The 19027-nt window shown below is 48.7% G+C and overlaps 1 protein-coding gene across 2 annotated transcripts in view; it reads right to left on the bottom strand.

The window, feature by feature from the left end:
* The window catches only part of LOC119166980 (uncharacterized), a 38086-nt gene that overhangs the window by 3799 nt on the left and 15260 nt on the right, over positions 1–19027 (bottom strand). For both annotated transcript variants that reach the window (XM_037418380.2, XM_037418381.2), the window contains exons 8-11: positions 14461–14559; positions 12509–12589; positions 11686–11876; positions 1536–7370 (exon numbers count right to left, since the gene is read on the bottom strand). In XM_037418380.2, coding sequence (XP_037274277.2) covers positions 1536–7370; positions 11686–11876; positions 12509–12589; positions 14461–14559 — 6206 coding nt within the window. The remainder of the gene's footprint in view (positions 1–1535; positions 7371–11685; positions 11877–12508; positions 12590–14460; positions 14560–19027) is intronic.

Raw genomic sequence — 19027 nt, 5'->3', positions numbered from 1 at the left:
CGACATTCACTGTATCCTTCCTTCGTACTATGGGCTCCACACGACAGCAGCAAGGTCAGCCTTCAGCAGTTCTCAGTACAGCAGGTTTTTTTTTTTTCCCATCCAGCCATTTTGCTAACAACACCGTTTTCACCGAAACAGATCACAGTGGTTGACAGTGCTCAACAAAGCTCAACGAACTTCACATATTGTCAGCCTCCAAGTTGTAGAATTCCCTTAAAAAAGCAGTGACACCAAATTTCGAACTCGAGATGTGGTGTTCATTTGACTACTTGGTACACAAGTATTTATTTTTTTTTTTGCAAAGTATGAATTGCGATAATTTCTATTTTGAGCGTAAAGAGCGTCCAAGGCTCATCAGGGTGTTCCTGGCCATGAGACATTAACAGTATTTTGACATTTTCAACAAGCTCCTAGGCCACGCCTCGGAAACCTAGCGACGACGAGCGAGTAGGATTGACGCCGACAATCTTAGTGTTGTCATCATGTTACCTGCATGTGGTACCGTGTGGCGGCAGCGCCTGGTTGCCTAGCAACAGCTTCACTTGCTTTGTTTTTCTTGGATCGTGCGGTGCGTTCGTGTAAATGAAGCGTTTTCATTGTGCTGCTCTGGTTTATTTGTTGTGGAGTCGTGATCGCGAATGTTATCATTTGAAGCTATGGTCATCGCGAACAAGTAACACGCATGCAGTGTTCATATGTCTTACAAGCCAGCGTAGCCCAGACGTGCATCTACAGCTGTCTCGTCACTGCTCCGCATGAGGTAAACTGCATAATCACTGCTCAGAAAAGAATTGAACCGAAAATGATTTGCTATGCTGCGAATCGCCACGATTCCATATTCTTCGGTGCTTTCATCTTCGCTTGTGAACACCGATGACGGCGGCAACAACAATGGGGGTGGTGAAAACGCGCCTACACACATGTGCGCTGAGCAGACAAAATGACAACTGAAGGTTGCGTCACCATTTCGTGCAGCCACGTAATTCGATGGGGTGAGGTGAGGTGAGGTGAACAGCGAGGTGACAGCTTCGCAGTGAAGATTGCCAGTCTTTGCATCCGTTTTGAATTTATTTCTGTACTGGCCATGGTAATCATTACTACACATATGATTTGTCCGTCTGTGGCATTACTAGTACTAAATCATTACTAGGGGATCGACAACTACGCATTGACGCAAAAGACGCGACATGCGTAAACTGGATGTCACTGCTCCTTTAAACTGGTGTGCTGGCAGTGGGTGCAGATGAGCACAGAGGCTGTGGACTAGAGTAATGCGGCTGTTCTTAAGACAAAATTCAGCGAGTAGATGTGCCTGGAGGCGAATCAATCCACCCGCGAATCAGCAGTTCGCCTAAAATGACAAATCGGGATTCAGTCTGTTGTCTGAATGCACCATCATGGATATGAGAAACTTTTGCGGCAATTGATTCATGAAGGCAATAAACTCCCAATACCGAGGTCATTTGATAATTACTTATAAAAGTGGTTCATGACCCCTTTTATCAAAAAGCATCATGAAACCAAACACTCACCTCTCTTTAACTTGCCTGGGTGCTGACCGATGGGAAAACCAGCCTCCAGACCTCCTAGGTGCAAACCTTCTGCAGACTTGCTCTTCACTAGGCAGAATCATCGATGACGTGCACTTTCTCTTCAACTCCACTAGGTCGCGAAGCCTCAAACCATACCTTAGGCGTTTCAAAGCTTTCCTTTTCAATTCTGCATTTCTTAAATGCACATCTAGGATGGGTACGACAGCAAATTCAAAATCCGGTATGACAACCGGGGTTGGGTCATCCTTCGTGTCCTCAGCATTCTGCTCACACAATGCAGAGACCACACACGAGGTTCCCGACATTGACGACGTGACTTCTTCCCCTGATGTCGATGCCGCAGCCAAGGTGCTACCGTGATCACGGCCACACCGCTCCAAGAACCTCTGCACCAAGGCCTCGACAGCTAGCGCACGCGACAGCTGGCCTGAGGACAGCTTGCTGGTGACCTTTTTGAGCAGCGCTGTGACCTTCAGAAGAGCCTTCTCCTTCTTGGAACACATGACTTCTGCGACGTGCTTGTCCTCCTTGGGGAGCGACTCCATTATGCAAAAGAAGCTGCCTATGTTGGTGATGTACTCGTCAATGATGTCATGCACCGTTGCCCTCCCCTTCATGGTCTCAATGATGCTGAGCGTCGTGAAGAGGTCGATCTCGGCCACTGTTGTCCTGTACATATTCTCGCTGGCTCTAGGGCTCGGCATACCAGATCCCTTGCGGATACCGCACTTCGCGGCCAGCACTTCGTTAGAGGAGCTGATTCCTTCCGGTTGGCAGATTTCCCTGGCTGAAGTGCGCACCGACACCCTGTCCGACGGTCTTGGGGAAAGGCGAGGTTGCTCCAAATCCGCGCTCAACCGTGGTGACAGCCGCTCCTTCCCTGGAAGGGTCGTTGACTTGCATGGGGGAGGTGATAAGTTGCTGTTCTGCTGCACACTCGTGTAGACGCTCAGAGAAGCGGGGATGTGAATTCCACTTTTAAAGTCGCTCCGCGAAGTTACGGACAATTCAGGATGTGCGGGTAATAACAAAGTGCTGCAGCCATGGAACTTGCTGTTGGTCACATCGAGGCAGTGTGGCATAGGTAGTGCTTCTTTGACAAGGAAATCTGGCTGCTGGTGATTGCTGAGGTGCGATTGTCGGGGAATGCTCAAGACTTCGAGCGGCTGTGAGACACGTGTGATCTCATTTGCTTGGTGAATGTAACCACCTTTCAACCCCGCATTGCTCGTGACGATGCTGACAGACAGAGACTGGGGCCCCTGCGCGACATCTAACGCGACATCTGGCCGGTTTCGACATGCCACCTGTAGCCTCCTGTCCTTCACTTGACCTATAGAGATGCTCTTGTTGGCTGCTATCTTTTGAAGGGCAGCTTCCGTTAGCTGTTGCGATGTGCAGATGTCAATGGGCCGCCACAGGCCCCTCTCCTGCGGAAGTTTGCAGACCTTAGTGTCTGTAGCTCTCACAGAACTACCAGAAATGCAGTGGCTGGTTGTACTTACATCCATTGACACTGGTGACCTGACAGGCCTTGGGGCGCGTTGCACAGCAGAGACGCCACACATATCTGTTGGAATGTGGCCCATATGATTGACAATTTTGATGTTTGTTGCCAAGGGCGATTTCACAGGGCTTGGTTTATCCTGCACAGCGCAGCTGCCAATACTAGTGTGGGCAGTCGGGCTTGGGCTTTTCACTTCCAATCCAAGCGGAGACCTGACAGGACTTCGCATGCTCCTTACGTTGCTACTCTGCAGCTTTGAAGGATCGAAGCTTTCTCGTTCGACCGTGCCGGGAATTTTCAGAATGGGCACATTCCCAAAGATAGGTGACAATCGGTTCTCTGGTGGTGACTTCACTATAAGTTCAGCAGATTTTGATCGTACGCAAGGTTTGGAGCTCCCAGTGAAGACTTCGCTCAGACAGGTGGCCGCAGGAGGCACCACGAGACTGATATCTCGCACAGACTTCACGTCACTTACTGGGAACTGCGAATTGGGAAATTGTGGCCTGGAATGCATGCTGGATGGAGCGAACGTGTTGTTGCTGCTGCTTGAAAGCTCTTTCTTTACGTTCAGAGCCAAGCGATTTTCTTGCGTGGGGCTTTTCCCTTTTGGGGGAAAGCTGTTTGTTGAAGACAACTTCTCAGCTGCTGAAGGGTACTCCTTTGCCTGGGCCTCGACCGAGCTGCCCAAACTTGATCGTGATGACCCCTGTCGAAGCTCCATCATGCTTTCCTGTACCAGCACAATGTTTCGTAGGCTCTCAGACATTTCCTTCCCAACAAGCGATGAGCTGCCATGACTCTGACGCTCCACAGAGTTGCTTGACGGAGTCACGGCAGAAGACTCCTCCTTAGAGTTTCTCAACTCAGACGGAGCCGAAAGTTCGGCGGCTGGGAACTCAAGACGAAATACACCAGTCTCGTTTATCCGAGGCAAAATCTCCGATCCGACGGCACTGGTCTGCAAAGGGTCATTGCAGGCTTGCATCGACTTCGGAGACTGCTCTGACGGCTGCATTTCTTTTGGACCTGCAACGGTGTTTGAACCTGCTTTCGCTTCAACAACTGTGCCCAGAGACGATGTAAGTGTGTTGCGTTTGACAGATTTGTCGCTGCCCTGACAGGCCCCGAAAGATCCTGGTTGGCCCGAAGAAGGGCTTCGGGAGGAGCATGAGTCTTCTTGCCGAATGCACTTTTTTCCACTACCACAGTTGGTTTGATTCTCTTCCTTAGTAGCTGCCGGAATTTTGTCGACAACTTCTTGTTGACTCTTTGGCAACTTGCGAGAGTTCCGAGAAGCAATCTTCTCGACAACCTGGTGAATGATGCTCAACTGCGATGTAGCTACGTTATTCGGTGGTGCCTGCTCGAGAGCTTTTGTGACCGTTTTGCTGTCGTCTACTGTTGCTGCCTGTGCACCATGCACGTCTCGACACGGGACTCCTGCAATCTCCTTGGGATGCTTAGACTGTGGCACGCTTGTTGCACTGGCGTCCTTACAGGAAGCGGTGGGCACCTCTGCTTCTTTCATTGAAAGATTGAGAGCTTCCTTGAAAAACTTGCTCTTTTCAGAATCCTTTTCGGGTGACTCGGTCGACGCACCCCTCCCTGAAGGGGAGGATGTGAGGTCGAGACAAGACGCGGCCAACGCCTCCTGCCTTGACTCCCGCAGGCGCTTGTTTCGAGCATGTGTGACCGTGAGCGGTACGCTGGTGGCCGCATTAGGAATGTAGCGCGGGATGACGAGTTCTGGAGACTTTTTTGGGTGCTCTGGCAGTGGCTCCTGCTTATTTCTGCTGCCACCGCTATTTCTCGGACTGTGAGTGCTAACCTTGTGCCCTGCTTCCATACTGGATTCCTTCTCGACCGCTGGCAGTGGTTGAGACATGGTTGAAACTTCAGCAGAGGAGCTAGAAACACGAGCGGGGCCGCTCACGGGCTTGTCCTGTTGAGTGTCAATCGCGGGCGCGGGCTTGGTGATCTTAACAGGATTCGTCCGCTTGCGGCCCCTCCGCTGTCCCTTGGCCGATGCTTCCTTGGACTCTGACGACACAAGAGGAACCGAAGGAGCGTCCTTGCAACTCCTATCTGGCTTTGCCTGAGGTGGAACAATGTCTTGCTCCTTAACGGCTTCAGCTTCGTGTGTCCGGACCCACTTGCTCTGCTCATTAACCCAGTCTTCGACGGACTTTCTCTTGCTTTTGCGCATGTCCCTTTTCGTCCCGAGCTGCAAGTGCCGCGTGGCACTGATTTGTTCTAGGCTCTTGCTTGTAGTAGTGCTAGACACAACGCGTACCGCCGTATGCTGGGCAGACCTGGTTGCTGTGATGGAGATGCTCTTCAATTTGGGGGGAACGGGAGAGGAAGCGAGCGAGTCTGCGACAACGTCTTCGCAAAAGCCAGAGTCGTGGAGAGTCTCCGAAACGACCGCGGGACGCAGCTGCTTCTCCACCTTCAGGATGCACTTCTCGTCGCGAGTCACTCGCAGCGTGATCTTCTCCGGCCCCTGCTCGGGCTTGGGCATGCCCTTGCCTGAAAGGCTCTGAAGAGGCTCCTGCGTCACCGCCTGTACCTTATCCATGCTCAGCTCCTTCAGTTGACTAACCATGGCCTTGAGCTGCTCTGCGGGTGGACGCTTCCGCTTGCTCTTCCGGCGCCCGACGGAGTCTTCAGTGTCCGATGACTTTCCTTCAGACACATCTCCCTGGCTTTTGGAGCGCGGCCGCAGCTGGATATCTTTCAACACGTCCGGTGCAGTTGGCGATGACAGCACATCGGGGTGCTGCGGAGGAGGTGGGGGAGGGATAGGCTTGATTTTGAGGCTCGTGATAACCGGAATCACGGGCTTGGGCTTCTCAGCAGTTGCCTCGACGCGATGCGCAGGCTTCTCAGCAGCTACAGCCATCTCACCACGGGCCATCATGTGAGCCCGCTCTATCTCTTCGTTCAGGCTATTGACAGTGGCGAGCTTGGGTCGACCTCGCTTGCGTGGTGATGTGTGGAAGAGCGATGGATGCGACTTGCTCAGGGTGAGGTAGGACGGGATCACGGGCAACGGTGGGGTGACAGAACGGCACGGGGGTTTTGAAGTGGGAAGTTCACCTATTGGTGACACGTCGCCCTGACTGATCTTACGAGGACGCTTGTCTGCGGAGTCGTCACTGTGACTTCTCACAGAAATCCTGTTTGGCCTCAATGTGATAGAAAGTCCCCCGGAGGATGCCTCTGTACCGTCCTTCTCAGATGGACCACCTTCTTTCACCAAAGCGGCGGCCGCTTTCATGGCGTTCTTCTTCTCTTCTGCCTTCAGTGCCGCACGGCTGATGCATGTCTGCAGCTCTTTTGTCTCTGGCATTTTCTCTTCAACGCTCTTGTTCTCTAATGATGGTGGAGATATCGCCAAGCTACTGCATGTCAAACGAGCATCTACGTCTTCAACTACGATGTCGTTATTCATCACCTCGTCGCACACAACATCACCTGCACGTATTGCACTTTTCAACAAACCGTCTGCAATGCCTTTGTCAATGCCATTCAAAGTGGGAGTTGCCACCTTGGGCTGGTATTTCATGACAAACCCTGCCGTTCTGGCACTCGAGCCACTGTCGGGGCTCGCTTTAAATGTCAACGTAGGCTCGCATACGTGAGCTGGTTTGCAGCCAGCGCCTTGATGTGCCGATGGAGCTACAGGGACCACAGGTGGTGTTGCTTCCTCCATGTTTACATTCTCAACCACTACACTCTTCGTGGAGCTTGAAGGTACTTTCGCCAACGGGCACACCACGGGCTCGCATGGTGCAAGGGCCTTGGCCTCTTTGCTCGAGGCTGCTGATTCCTTAGGCCCAGACGCGGTCTCAGGTTTCTTTGTTGAAGAAGGTGAAGCAGTCGCTGGTGCAGCAACCGTGTTCACAGACCCGGCTTCGCTTGGTCCTTTTGTAGTCAAAGAAGCCGGGACCGTGGTTGAGGAGGTACAAGGTTTGCTCGCATCAGGGATATCAGGTACTTTTCGCTGAACACTGCACATTTGCGCGGCGGACACGCTAGGCGCTGTCGTCGCCGCAGTCTTTGTTGGTTTACTCTCTACACTTATGCCCGTGACGGATGCAGGGTTGGTGGTTCTCGTAGGAGGGGAGGAGTCAAGTTTGCTTTGTACTTTTGGATCTGCGATGCTCGTGCCGCTCGCTTCGTTGGTAGGCTTCAAAGGGGCCAACTGGGAGACGGGTGATGCACATTCGACAGGTTTCGCAGGCGCATTGGACGTGGTGGTTTCCTTCTTGCAACCCCTGCTTTCCTGTGTAACGCTCGCACTGCAAAAAGGACAGAAATGTACGTTAGAACGTTTTGCACCAACTGAAGACATACAATTTGATTCGCATATGTGTTTACATAAAGCAGTCGGTAACCATTATCACTGAAAGTAGATCTTCGAATCATTGAGAGGGAGGAGCATTCAGAAAAATACAAGCTAGCGAAAAGAGCTTTTTGCCCCGCAGACTTATACCTGTGTCACACGGGCGCGCAAAAAGTCTTTGAAGTAAGCGGTCTTTTTACAAAGTTGAAAGACTTTTAACAAAGAGGTGTTGCGGCGCAGACACACGACAGCAACGATCTCCTTTTAGTGTTTTCGTTCGAAGACGTTAGCGAAAGTGTGGCGCTAGCAGTTAAAAGAGAAGCAATGAAAATTAAACGATGTATCACGATGTACAAATTAAAGACTTGTTGCACTGCTCGTTTCTTCAAATAAATTTAAGAATAAGAGATGAAGAAACACCAATGTGAAAGTTTGCTGCACTAGTTAAGGAAGCATTCCCATAACTAGCGACGTGCACAAGTCCGTCTGGCACCACTGGGCTTTTATTTACTGTATTTGTTTTTCGCTGCTCTCGACTGCTCTCGACACGTTATGGGCGACCGTACGAAAGAAAAAGCGAGGATCGCAAGCCTCACGGCCTGCCTTCTCGCTCTGGAAAGCGAGGCAGGCGCTGAAAAAGCCGCCAAGGAGAGGATCAAGCAGCAACTGCTGTTCAGCAATTCCTTGCTTTGCGCACTGGAGCTGTCGGAGAAGGCCTGCGATCGATCGATCTGGGCCTTCAGACGAAACGAGAGGTGGTTCGAGGGAACTGTACCTCACCTTGGTGAGCAGAACTTCAAGCAATCTTTTCGAGTGTACCCGTCCACCTTTCGTTTCATTGTTGAGAGCTTGTGCAGTGAGCTCGAAACACAGTGCACCAGCATGCGTGAAACCATCACTCCTGAGAAGCGAGTCGGCATTGCCCTATACAAGCTTGACCACTTGAATGACAGGCAAACACACGACTGCCACGCTTTCCTCGCTTGTGCAAAATGGCGCGGCGCGAGACCGAGCGTCACCACGTGATATTGCCGACGCGTTGTAGCTGCTTACGAGAGTAGAAAAGGAAATAACCATTAAAAGAGTTCATTACACCTTCTGCAGGATATGAAATTTATTTTTACAAAGAGTTTTGGTGTCAGAAAAATAAGCATTCACTCTTTTTTTCCCACCACTCGAAAATTGCTGACGCTCACTGGTTTCCAGGCTACTCATTCCGAGCCGTAAAAGAGATCGACGAACTCCGCTTACGAAAAAGACCGCTTCTGAAAAGGAGTTCGCTCTGTGCCGTGTGTTTGCTGTTAGGAACTCCTTTTCCGAAAAAGACCGCTTACTTTAAAAGACTTTTAAGTGCCCGTGTGACAGGGGTATAAATGTGAAAATATCTCCTTCAGGTCCGAATGATCAATGTGTCAAATTCGCATATCATAACTCCAAGGCACTCTATATTACATTCTAAGAAAGAAAATGAAACGTGTTGGTTTAAGTCAGTTTCATTAGTTAATTGTAGTCCGCACATAATTAATTACTGCATTATTCTGCATTCAGTAATGTTCCATTTGGACACATGAAAAATGAAATCGTAGGCTCCAAATGTGTGCGCGTTTATTTTTTGGCTGCATTCATTTCGAGAAAATAAAAGCAATACTTTTGACCTTAGTCCTAAAGCTCGGCACGTTGCTCGACGATTCGAACATGCTAGCGCCTTCACCAAAGGGGTCAGTTGCAGTCATATGCGGCACACTGAGGCTCAGTCAAGAGACAGTGACTATGAAGAAGGTTCAGTTCATCCAACTTCAAACGTGTTTAGCTCTCTCCTGGCCATAAGTTGACATAACTAGCATAAATGTGTTTCACCCACTATCGTAGCCACCGCCGCTGAAGGGGTTATACACACAATAGAAACAAAATGTGATACTCAAACCTCAATGTAAGGAACCGTGATATAAAGAAATACCTGTTATAACAAAGTAAATAGAAACAGACTCGTATAGTTATATGGTTAGGAATAAACCTTTATGATAAATTTTCAAATATAACAAACTCATTTTCAAGTAAGATGCAACTTCATTATAATGAGGTTTGAGTGTATAATACGGTAATACTCGCTAAGTTCAAATTCGCTGCTTGAAATTTGTTAAAAAAGCTGTGTGTAAGATTTTGGCACGTCACGCTCATAATGCAGGCAGTGTTGCAAATAATTCACCGTAAAGCATATCATAAGCCAACAAGCCACACAGTTAATGAGGAAGCCAAGAGACTTAATGAAGCACGTTATTACTTCAGGAACTTGAAAACTAGGATGAGTACAAGTGCTTGGTTACGCGTGCAGTGGGTGTGTCACGAAAGAGGAGATAAAATCCTTTCATAATGATCTCTACTGCGCACAGTCAAGCGCACACGTGCACGCGCGTGCGCGCACACACACACACACACACACACACACACACACACACACACACACACACACACACACACACACACACACACACACACACAAAAGTACTTATGCAATTTTAATATCCCAGAACATCTGATGCATATGAAATGGAATCAAGCGTGACAATGTACGATTCCAAGTTATATAATAAACTTTATAAGCACCATCTCTCGGCTAGAGCTACTTTTATATATAACATTAATAGGTTCCAAACTTCAATATGTCTCATCAACGAGGGATCTTTCCCATGATAACTTAGCAACAGCACTTGAAAGGAACAAAGCAGAAAACTTCATTATTAGTGGAGAGTGCGCATTCAAGAAGACGACGCAAGGACACAACACGAGCGCTCACTTTCAAGTGAAGATTTCACCTGACTCTGCACAGATTAATGCTGCGAGTTTAATACTTTCCAACTTTTATCACACTGCCAGAACTATATCAACAAAATCGAGCCTTCACGGTTCTATTTCTGCATCCCGTTGAAAAATGTCCAATTCTGCATTCCTCTAGTCTTGAAGTGGGGCTTCGCAGCAGTGCAGATTTCCCCTGCCAATCAGTACTCACGATACGGCACTCCTCTGGTGTAGTAAAGCCATCTTTACAGGGAGATTATATGCCGGCTATGTACCCCTGTTGGTTCATTTCAAATACTTCGAAATTTCGTACAATATAGATATGAATCGAAGCGAATTCGAATACCAGAATATTCGTTCAAATATACTAAGTGCCTAAATACAGTAGAATCTCAATAATATCTTTCCACATAATATGATCTCTCGAATACTGCGTGTGCAATCACTAAGACTAAAGATACGCCCCCCCCCCCCCATTAGAGCCGTATATTAAAAATTCCAGTTATTACATTCCCTGAAACTATGATTTGGGAACAACATTCAGCACCGTGAGAAACTGCGCTCCTATGAAACGTTCTGCAGCCAGAAACTACGTCACAGACAGTTGCCGCGCAGCGGTGGTAACTTCTTCGCAGTGCCTGATCTTCGCCCTCCGCACTGCTTTGCTCAGCTGTTCCCTTCATGTCTTCTCTGAATCACTCAATTGTACTGTCCATGTGTTCTCCGAATAGCCTGATAGCTGCTATCAGTCAACCACACATCAAACAGCAGGCGGCAATGCTGGCAGTCAAAATAAAACGGCTTTCAAAAAATTTTTTTTCCGCAGAACCAGGCCTGATTTCCACGAGCATTGCAGACCCTCCATTTGCAGCGTGGTACCTACATGCGCACTCGTTCCGCACACAAAATTTTGCTGAGACCTCCAAGGCTACAACAGCAGCAGTGGGAACACTGCTAAGCTAACAATGGGGCGTAAGAATGGAGGCTGCCGCTCCTCCAGTCCGCCACGGGTCGGTACAAGACCTACGCAAACGCACATGCCACCGCACTACGACACGCCGTGACGCGTAACCATAGCTATGCTGCCACTGTGCTCAGTGAATCTGGCTAATAATATGTCATTTCCTCTACACTTTTCTGCCAAAGTGTGTTCGTTTTCGGCTCTGTGTCTTTTGGGCTGCTCTTCCCGTCCTGCGGCACACTTCCAGTTTGCATTGGTTCGCTAGACAATTTTGCCTACGCACGTGTACACCCTATGAAGTTGATCGGGGGATGACTGCCCCCGTAGCTCTGTGGCAGAGCATCGGACGCGCTATTCGAAGGTCAGTGGGCTCAGTTTCTGCCAGTGGCAAGTTACCTTTTCATCCACTTTTTTTTCTTGACATTTGCATTACTATTACTTTTAATAACATCCCCTATACTTTTCTTGACATTGTTGTCTGTTATTACACAAAGAAAAGTGTGAAACAAGTCACCTCTTGCTCAACGTTGGTCCTCGCGCATGGATGCCAGCAGCAACGCACGCCGAGATGCCGCCACTACTCTGCTGATCTTTACTTTGCGCCACACTTGGGGTCGACGTGGGAACTCGAACCGTCGATGCGAGTGGCGCTGGTGGCTTCGGCGGGCTCTCGAACACACGGTAGAACAGCCGCAACGGCATGTCCTGTGCCCAAGAGAAGAAACCAGTGTCCAAAAAAGTGCATAGTAGCAAGTTGTAGACGATTTTATGTAAAACACATGGGCGTTGCCACCTACGGCGGTTGAAAGATTGTTTTACTATTTATGTACATCATGAGGAGAAGTAGCAAGGTCATGAATGCTCAGATGGAGCCACAGTTTTCTTGCGCATGCATCTACTATAGCACAATTTGTTTAGTTGTTGAATAGGCAAAACTGCAATGCTGCTGCCTAATGTAGCCGCACCGAAACCCATTCGTAAAACAGTACTAGTCCTTAATTGATTGACAGTAGGGTTTAAAGTCCCATAACCACCATATGACTATGAGAGACACCGTGGTGGAGGGCTTTACCACCTCGGGTTCTTTAATGTGCACCCAAATCTGAGCATAAGGGCCTACAGCATTTTCGCTTCCATCTAAAATGCAGCCACCGCAGCTGGGATTCGATCCCACGACCTGCGAGTCAGCACCCGAGTACATTAGCCATTAGACCAGCGTGGCGGGGCATGCTCTCCGTTTAACCACGTTACAATAAAGCCATACCTGACAAAGCAAGCCTGAAGCATTAACACTTTTTCCAATACTAAAAGACCCCTCAATTCACAGTGCCACATACCCTTTTCCAAGAATAGATGTAGGCAACGTCCATAAGCATGTAGTGACTCCAGAGAACATCGTCCATGTAAAGTATGTCCACCTGCAAAAAGACAGCAATGAGTCTGTTAGAGCGTGACCTTCACATTAAAGGGGCTCTGCCACACTGCTTGATCGTTTTGCAGACAAGCTTCCTGCGAGCTTGCAAGCCAGACATTAAAGGGGCCCTGCAAGACTTTTTGAGCATGGTCAGAAAAAACACTGCGGATCGGCAGTAGAAGCTCCCAAAAACACGCAAGCACAGCGCTAGGCCTGGAATTCCCAATAAATTTTCAGTCAGATGAAAATTGCTTTCTCTTCTCTCGTCAAATGACGGAAGATGCTCGAAAATCACCCGTAAAAGGCCTTCTATCAGCCATTGGCTGATTTGAACATGGTGCACTTGGTGGTTGCACAGATCGCAGCGAAAGGCCGTGACTCGTCCACGCGTGCGCACACGATCACACTCAAAAAGCCGCGTATTTGTAGGAAAAAAAAAAGCTTAAGGTCACGAGGCGCACATGACATACTTTTTTGCTCATGCCGCCCTTCCCTGCTTACCTTGCAGCGCTTTCGTCAGGACGAGAGAAGAGAAAACGCGATTGCAGCGTGCGACAGATCTTTGTAGCTCCGCTCGTACTGGACGAATTCTTAAAATTTTGCGGCGTTGAATTTGCGAGGCAATAAGCTCTTTTAGTGAATCCATTTCATGGTTACTTGAAAAAGTGTTTCAGGGCCCCTTTAAGTGCTGCAGCGCACAGTGGGGATATTTAATGTGGGGTCAATGACCACTGAAACTTGTTCCCACCCTCCTCACCAAACTATGCAGTAGTCGTAGATTAAAGTGGGCCATTAACTATGAACTAGAAACAGGCGAACTATGCAGGAGGCATAGGAGCAAGTGGGCGACCGCAACTTACAACCTCGCAGACACAATGCCACATCACGCAGGTACCGTGGTTCAGTGACGGCTGGATAACTGGCTTTAACACAACAAATGCAGCGCACGCGTAGTGTGCTGGTGGGTGGGGTGGATTGCATTGTTCTTTTTTTAATCACACTTTGGCTTCTTCTTTTCCTTTCGTACAGGTGCCCTGTGGCCAGACATAATCGCTATAACGTGGGCAGTCCAGCAAGATAGCGAGGCGGCCTTGAGACAAGGCCTCGACGTTTCCCCATGGGAGACCAAAGCAAGGGTCACGTGAGGCCTTGCCGGGTGTCCAATAAAGTTGCATCCATACATCCATTACAGATAGTGTACTGTGTGAACATTCTGGCCAGTAGTTTACTTCAACTTAGAAGACATATCGAAGTAACTGTTTGTGGCTGCTCATCGTCGCATATGACATATTGACATCAACTTTATTTACGAATAGTCTTGACTGCGATCCAGAGTGTGATCTCAAAGCATCCTGAAAAGCGAGAAAAGAACAAAAAACAGCTACCAGAACTCAAATCCTGGTCGTCAGCTGGCGAAACATGGAACCGCAAGTCTGGAACACTATCATGCTGCGCTAAATGCTCTTCGAGTAACAATGAACATGTCGGCATGTTTCATATTTGACGTTCATATTCTTCCTCGAAAGGATTTCAGAGGAGCAAATAGCAGCTAACCAGGAACTACACACACAAATGTGAACAAAAACAGCAGGTGTATGTTGGACTTAAACGAATGTACAGTCAGTGCCAAAGGTTTAGGCAACAGGAGATGAAAGAAAATGCTGAGTATTCTTGGCGCTCCGCCAGGCAGCCTTAAATTTAGATTTCTGGCCTGTTCAAAAACATGCTAGCCTAGACTCTGCAGTCCGATTGAGTAAGGTAACAAATTAATAAATTCAAAGTTTACTTCAGACTTAGTGGTCTCTAAGCTTCTAAACTTCTGACACTGACTGTACGCATTCACAATGGTTCGAGAGAAGAATCACTCAAGCATACCTTGTATCTCGCGCTGATGCTGTATTTCATTCGGAGGAACTTCTGAAGCAAGGCAATCGTCACAGCGGCCGGGCAATTGAGGTAGCGTTTTGTGGGTTCCTGAGTTAATGAAAAAAAAAGGGGGGGGGGGGCATATTCCAATTAGTGCAGTTCATCAAAAGATGGCATTATAACCTGATCTGTCAATTAACACATGTGAATGCTGTGTTTCACAATAGAATTAAAAACTGCAGTCACAACACTCGTAGAGAAATCAACAAAAATCATATGCCCCACTCTCTTGTAGTTTTTGCATTACACGAAATTGACAAATAAAAGAGAAAACAACGGAAAGCATGAAATAATGTACTTAGTTCCTCTAACTGAAATGCAAAATGACAAAGCAGAGAGAAATGAAAGAAAAAGACCAGCGGCCATAGGCGAAAATTGTTCTCAACCAAGTATCTTTCCATTTACATTGTTGTTTTCATGATGATGTGTGGCGCTTTATGGCGCAAGGGCCAATTGATGGCCAAAGAGCGCCATTTCAATGAGTAGAGATGTGGACAATGATGTTGCGTGGCTGTATAGGGGCCTTAAAATTCTTTGCAATAATGCGGGTAAAAACATAAGTATTAAAATCATGACAGTGGCGTGGTATGCATAGTAAAAAAGGGTGACAAAGGTTTTGATAATAAAGACGTGTAAAAATATTTGGAACTAGCACAAGTGCCTCATCATCGCACTTGTGTACAAGGGCTGCGAGGCAAGTGCTTTTAAATGTAGTCACTGCAGCAGCGACCTCTCTTATGAGGTCGCGCTTCGCATTGCCTGGGTATATAACACAATAAAAGCGAACAACTCTTAAGGGGAGACGCTCCTCGAAAGCACTTTTTTTTTGTTATTCAACTTAGAGCTTCAGAAATTGGACCACTGATGCAGTTTTTCCTCCTGATTCCAAATCTGTAATCAGTTTTTACATAAGTGCAATAGTTTGGGAGTTGTGTTTCAAGTAATGGTGAAACTTGATAAGTTTTCCGGGAACTTTCGCGCATACTAAATGTTCATGCAGAGAGTTGTTCAATGGCTCCTTTTGCTCCCTATTAGCCATAGAGTGCCGATATCTAGCTAGAAATTGTGCTCCAACTTTGAAACTATGAAAAAAACATCTGTGTAGCAAAGTACCCTTTTTTTTCCACTCGACCACCATTAAATTTATTAATAGATATTTACAGCTGATAGGTTGTGCTGATTCAAGTAGATATCGGCACCCTACGCACTCTCCTCAATGTGTGTGCCAAATTTCGTCGTCGTATGACCATTCTAAGTGCCCGAAACACTTCCCGCAAAAAATGCAAATTGGCCAAAATTGCGAAATGAGAAAAACGCGTTTGAAAGTTTGAAAGTCTGTATTTACAAAAATGAAAAACGCAGTAGCACGAAACTTGTGCTGAACACATACACACATGTCCAGAGGGAATATCAGTTGTCTAAAACTCTCCAGCACCGTAGGTTTTCCCTTCCCGGCTGGTGCGGCAGGACTCTTCCACCCGGGCCCTCTTGGCTGCACTGCGACGGTGTGCCCTCGCCTCAGCGGTCTGACGCACATTCATCTTGTGCATGCGCATGCTGTCTCGGCGGTCGCTGAGGGTAACCAGGGCCTCCGAAGGAAGCACCCCAAGCTCTTCCAGCACCTTTTCAAAGCTCGCGTGGCCCCGGTTGAACCACAGGACTGCAATGGCTGTGGCTGTTTCCACAGCAGTCCGGGAAGCAAACCGGGTCTTTGGACACAGCAGCCATATTTTGCTGTTCAGGGACTCGGCCGCGTTCTGTGTCTTGCCGTGGAGGCACCGGGCAAGCAGCTTCGCATCTGTGAGACGCTTGTAGATTGGGAGGACTGCCAAACCCTGGGCCTTGGTCAGGAGGGGGGTGTGGCACGGTGCAGGCTGGCCCTGCGCCTCAGCACGTCGGTGCTTGCACCACGAGTCTGGGCCTGCAGGACAGAACTTGTGACTTCCAGCACCGTCTGTTGAGCACGAGTGCAAACATGAGGCCCATATGGCAGTGTACATCTTGTGGACATTTCCCCGATTGTTCACAATGGCCACCTGAAAGTAAGTTTGAAGCTTCTGGATGGTGGTCTCCTTCAGCTTCTCCCCTCGTGGAAGTGGCGTTGGCAGCTTCCGCAGGCCGGTGCCCAGACGTTTCGCCACGTGGTTGGTGCACTCCTCTTTTTCAATTGGAGTGTCAGGGTACACGTTGGCATCACAGACCCCGTTGTAGGCCTTGCTGTCTCCATCGCTTAGGAAGATGGTGAACCGCAGGGGTGTCTCATAGTCCACAGTCCTCTGCCAAATGCGCACTGCAGCTTCGGCCTCCATGGCATGCGAAGAACAGTCGCAATTCTTCTCACAAACGGGATGATGAAACGCCTGCCATGTTTCTTCATCGCCTCCCATGTCGTTATGCAAACTGCACGCCAGGCAGAAGTTGGAAAGCACTTCATAGTCCAGGCACAAACCAGTGTCCAAGGACACTACAGTTCCCACACCATTGTGGCTTTTGTGGCCTCTTTTTTGCCATGTGCCGTCAAACATGACTGGCACGTCACTGTTACCAGCCACCTCTTTGGTGACGCTGCGTGCCCTTTGCATGTTTTCACAGACAGCCTTCACTGCCGCACTGTGAATCTTTTTGCCGATAGCATGGAAGGTCTTATGGTGCATAGGGTTTGGCAATCCAACTACTGCACAAAATCGTGAAAGTTGCTCATGCCCGATACCGACGGCACGCGCTGCAAGCACCACTTTCAGGTTCACGGCAAAGGCGTCACGCGAACTCCCGCTGTCGTAGCTTCTGCTTGCACCGCGGCCGCCATCTGACGCGACCCGCTTCGACGAGTACGCGGACGAAAGGATGCTCTCCGAGCACTCCGCATTCTCGCAGTGTAGCTCCAGAAACGCCGAAAGGCCTTTCCGCTTTTTATTCGGTGCCCGAACTGCGAGTTTACTCTCGTGACAAACGGGGCATGCCGCGCCTGCGACGACGGCCGTCAATGCACCCAACTCGCACAGCACTACGCTTTCGGCACGATCGGCATTCGGCCTGACGTCGTTTTCGAATAACGCGATCTTTTTCTGCGATGCACTCACAAAATTCACTGCAGCGTTGATCTCGTCGTCGCAGTTGCCATGGTCGACGTTGCCGTGGTCGATGTTAGGCCTACCGGCCGCTGGCCCGTCGCGGACATTTTCGTTGGCGGTGGCTTTCTTGTACGTCCTCCGCCGCTTCCCTCTGAACTTGTTCTTACTTCTGCATTTCCGATGGTCGGCAACGGCCTTTTTCGGGCTTGCCATGGCACGAAAACAGCGAAAAATAACTCCGGAAAACAGTGAAGCGAACTACGGCAAGAAAACACGGGTGCTGTCAGCCAATGGCGGCCCTGCGTTAGTGGCGCGCGGTTTGAAACGGCGGGAAAAGACTGTTTTTGTTGCTTTTTTTTAGATTTTTCGTGAACGTACGAGACTTCAAGAACCGGGATCGTGGAGAGTAAGGACAACTCTACACGAGCCAGCGGCCGCAATATGGCGGACAGCTCTCTTCGCGGCCCCGCGAGCACGCGAACAGCAGCCCGTTTTGTGTAAATTTCGTGATGCCGCGCGTCACTGCCGCTCACTCAGACGCGTTTTTCACTGACTTCTGATGCTTATTTCGCTGTGATATTTTCAGATGTCAAAATATAATGTATAAAGATGATAAAGCAACAAAAAACAGAAAAGGTGAAATTTGGAAAAAAAAACGCGACTTTTCGACCCGCGTCTCCCCTTAAAAAAGCTAGCATTGATTTATGAGTGAACAGTGGTTCCCTACCGACGAACATTGCAGGGTGTAAAGGTACATGTTGTCGGTAGAGTCATGAAAAGTGTTGTTTTCTTAGAGTGTCTAGTTGTTTGCACTGGATTAAAATTTGAGAACTGTTAGTGCTTCACCGCATCTGTCACACAATGGTGGATCGCCACCGGACAAAAGATGTGAGTGTGTCGTGTATGTGTGTCTTATCCTGAACCTCGTTAGTGTTACCTCTGTGTGACGTAATTTTGATACAAGCGGCCAATGGCCAAGGTGTGGCCTAATGACGTGTAGTTTGTTTTGTGTGTGTCTATCCCACTTGCTCTGCCAGTAGTCCCTGAGCTTTCGTTTGAGAAACGGCTTAAGATCAAGGGCTGGGATTGATATGGTTGTAGTGGCAGTGCTTTCGTGGACGGATGCAGCAAGCTGATCCGCCATCACGTTGCCTTGGATCTCACGGTGCCCTGGCACCCAGCACACTACATGTTGTTGAGTGTGTAGAGTGTGCATAAAGTGGAGTAAAGTGAGACGAGGACAGGGTTTTTTTTTTGTTTTTTAAGATTGTGCAGAGCCGTTACCACATTGAGGGAGTTCGTATAAATTACTGCTTTTGTATTTGTAGTTGTTTGATGTGTTCAGCAGCAACAAGTATCGCGTAAGCTTCCGCTGTGAAGATACTTGTGCCTGGATGTAGAGGGCCAGTATCCGAAAAGGATGGGCCGACAGCAGCGTAGGACAC

Source organism: Rhipicephalus microplus, chromosome 6 (genome assembly GCF_043290135.1).
Source record: "Rhipicephalus microplus isolate Deutch F79 chromosome 6, USDA_Rmic, whole genome shotgun sequence".
NCBI lineage: Eukaryota > Metazoa > Arthropoda > Arachnida > Ixodida > Ixodidae > Rhipicephalus > Rhipicephalus microplus.
This window is presented reverse-complemented; position numbering and strand designations above follow the sequence as displayed.